Source organism: Condylura cristata, unplaced genomic scaffold, assembly GCF_000260355.1.
Source record: "Condylura cristata isolate star-nosed mole 26May11 unplaced genomic scaffold, ConCri1.0 scaffold00001, whole genome shotgun sequence".
Lineage (NCBI taxonomy): Eukaryota > Metazoa > Chordata > Mammalia > Eulipotyphla > Talpidae > Condylura > Condylura cristata.
In genome coordinates, this window is record NW_004567102.1 from 1,193,968 (window position 1) to 1,196,489 (window position 2,522).

Consider the following 2,522-nt stretch of genomic DNA (forward strand, 5'->3'; position numbering starts at 1 on the left):
GTGGGGTTTAGGGGATTTAAGAAAAGAACAGATGGGTTACTCACAGGGAGGCCAGGGGGACCTCCAGGACCAATGGGGCCAGATACTCCTGGAATGTGTGTGTGTGTGTGTGTGTGTGTGTGTGTGTGTGTGCACGCACCATGCTTGACAGTCCATGTAGCCTTGGGTTTGTCCTTGAGAGGATCTGCCTATGATGGCTGTGGGAGTCTGTGTACATGTCTGCAGGTATAAAACTGCGATGACAGCTGGCATGATTCCTTATATGTGTACCTCTGTAGCTCTGTCCAGGCAACTCTAGGGATGTATTACAGATTGGGGGTGTTGCTGTGTCCCTGTGCCTTCATGGAAGGTATCTGTACCCCCATATGCCTCTTCTGGCAATCTGTGCAATTGTTTGCATAAGTCCATGTGATTCTGGATGACATAGCTGTGTGCACAGGGGGACCCCAGCTTCCATCCTTCCCACATGCTTCACCCCCATCTGAGTTCCCACAGGCATATCTGAAACTAGGAAGCTCATCCTCTGGCTCCCCCTGGATGCCCATGACCAAAGGGTTTTCCTCAGTCTGATTCTGAAGCCAACCCCCACCCAGCTCTTCCTGGTGCCCACCTGACAGCCATCTCTGAATTCCTTGACATAGGGGCTAGTCTCCGGGCTCAGCTCATCCTCATTGGCCCCCCGGAGCCTCAGAGGGCCATCCCGGGCCACCCCAGAGCAGGGGTAGGAGACGTCCTGGTGGGCTGAGACACTGAGCAGCCGCAGGAAGGTGAGCTGGACCACGCCGACAGGGGAGCCTTCCGAGTCCACATAAGAGAACTGGCAGGAAAGAGGCTGTGTCAGGGCAGAGAGCTCCAGAGCATGGACAGAGTGGGGTGCTGAGCCAGAGTCATGAGCCAGGCAGGAGTGGCAGAGGGGTCAGATTGGGGTCCGAGTGGGAGCCAGGGGCTGAGGGCAAGTGACAGGCAAACTTATCTGCCAGGGGAGGGGCTGGGATGGCCAGGGTGGCGATGGGATACTCAGGGGGTTCAGGGCCAGCAGGCTCTGTACTTGAGGGAGCCAGAAACCTGGCTGACGGGGTACAGGCGAGGGCAGGGTAGGGGCAGTCAGGGCTCAGCTCTCACTTGGGTGACATCATCCCTGGGTGTCACACAGGTTTCTCCTCCTGCTGTAAAGTTGCAGAAAACCCGGAAGGCGTCCCGAGCACAACCTTGGTTGGGGTCCACCCAGTAATCTCCTGTTGGGCCAGAGAGAGGGGACAGTCAGGGCCCTGAGGCCTCAGACCCAATGTTCCCCACCCCCACTGCTCTACCCCCACAGCCCTCCCCACAATGCCGCCTCCCAATCTTTCTGCTCTCCCACCCGAGCCCCATGGCACAGCCCACCCTCCATCAGTTTCCCTCATCACCGGTACCCCCCACCCTATCTCTGATGTGCCTGTTCCAGCAGGACCCCCGGCTCCTCATGGGAGGAGACAGGGACACTAACACCGTCATACTGGAGCAGGGTGTGCTGGTAGTTGGCACATGTGTCCAGCTGTGTAAGTGCCCATTGTGTGTAAGTGTGAGTGTGCTCATTCCTGTAGATGCACTGGCAGGACATACAGTGGCCAAAACACTAAAATCCTGCTGCCTGGTTGGTAAAGAGCAGCTGTTCCAAGCCCCTCAACCCCCACCCCCACCTCAACCCCTTCCCCTAGACCCCACCAATGTGTGTTCTGCTCATCCACCCCACACTGTCCCTGTGGTCAGCACTGACCATCGGGCAGCTCCGGGTGGCAGAGCTTCAGGTCCTGGCAGGTGCGAGCAGGGCTGTCTTGGGTCCCTGTCGGCCGTCTCATCTGCTCAATCTCCTCACGCAGGGAGTCCAGGGAGCCAAAGATTTCCTCCAGCCCCCCAGGGCTGCCTGGCACCCCCCCAGTCGGCACGGCCTCATCTTCTTGCATCAGGCGGCTTCCATCCACTGAGCGCCGAGTCTTCTTGGGCATCTGGATGGGCAGGGGCTGGATCACCTCGCCTGGAGGGCCCTGGGTAGAGGGACAGATGGAAAGGAAGGGGGATGGGTGTGAGGTAAAGCAGAGAACAGCAGGGCAGAGGGGGGCTGTCAGAAGAGCAGGCCTGACTCATAACTTACCGGGTGTCCTGGAGGGCCCTGGACACCCTTCTCTCCCTTGGGTCCAGCTGGGCCCTAGCAAAGGAGTAAATGTGGTCATGGAGGAGTTAAGAGGTCATGAGATCAAGTTCATATCAGGGTCAAGTGAGCCTCTAGGCTGAGCTGAAGGGCTCCCTGGGAGAGAATGTTTGTTCTGGAGAGGCAGCATCAAGTCCAGTGGGGGAGGTGGGCAGAGTCGGAGATGGCACGTCACTTACTGTGGCTCCTTTGGCTCCTTTGGGGCCAGCAGGTCCCTGTGAAATGAGGAACAAGCGAGAGATGAGGTGGTTGCCACAGGGGAAGCTCAGTTCATGGAGCAATGAGAGGCAAGGGCTGGAGCCAGAGGAGTAAGGGGCTACCTGGGGGGCCGGGG

At 58.4% G+C, this 2,522-nt stretch overlaps 1 protein-coding gene across 1 annotated transcript in view; it reads right to left on the bottom strand.

Moving 5' to 3' along the window:
- Positions 1–2,522, bottom strand: part of COL11A2 (collagen, type XI, alpha 2) — a 28,926-nt gene that overhangs the window by 2,044 nt on the left and 24,360 nt on the right. The window contains exons 58-62 of the mRNA XM_004673362.2: positions 2,368–2,403; positions 2,132–2,185; positions 1,757–2,024; positions 1,123–1,235; positions 611–817 (exon numbers count right to left, since the gene is read on the bottom strand). Coding sequence (XP_004673419.1) covers positions 611–817; positions 1,123–1,235; positions 1,757–2,024; positions 2,132–2,185; positions 2,368–2,403 — 678 coding nt within the window. The remainder of the gene's footprint in view (positions 1–610; positions 818–1,122; positions 1,236–1,756; positions 2,025–2,131; positions 2,186–2,367; positions 2,404–2,522) is intronic.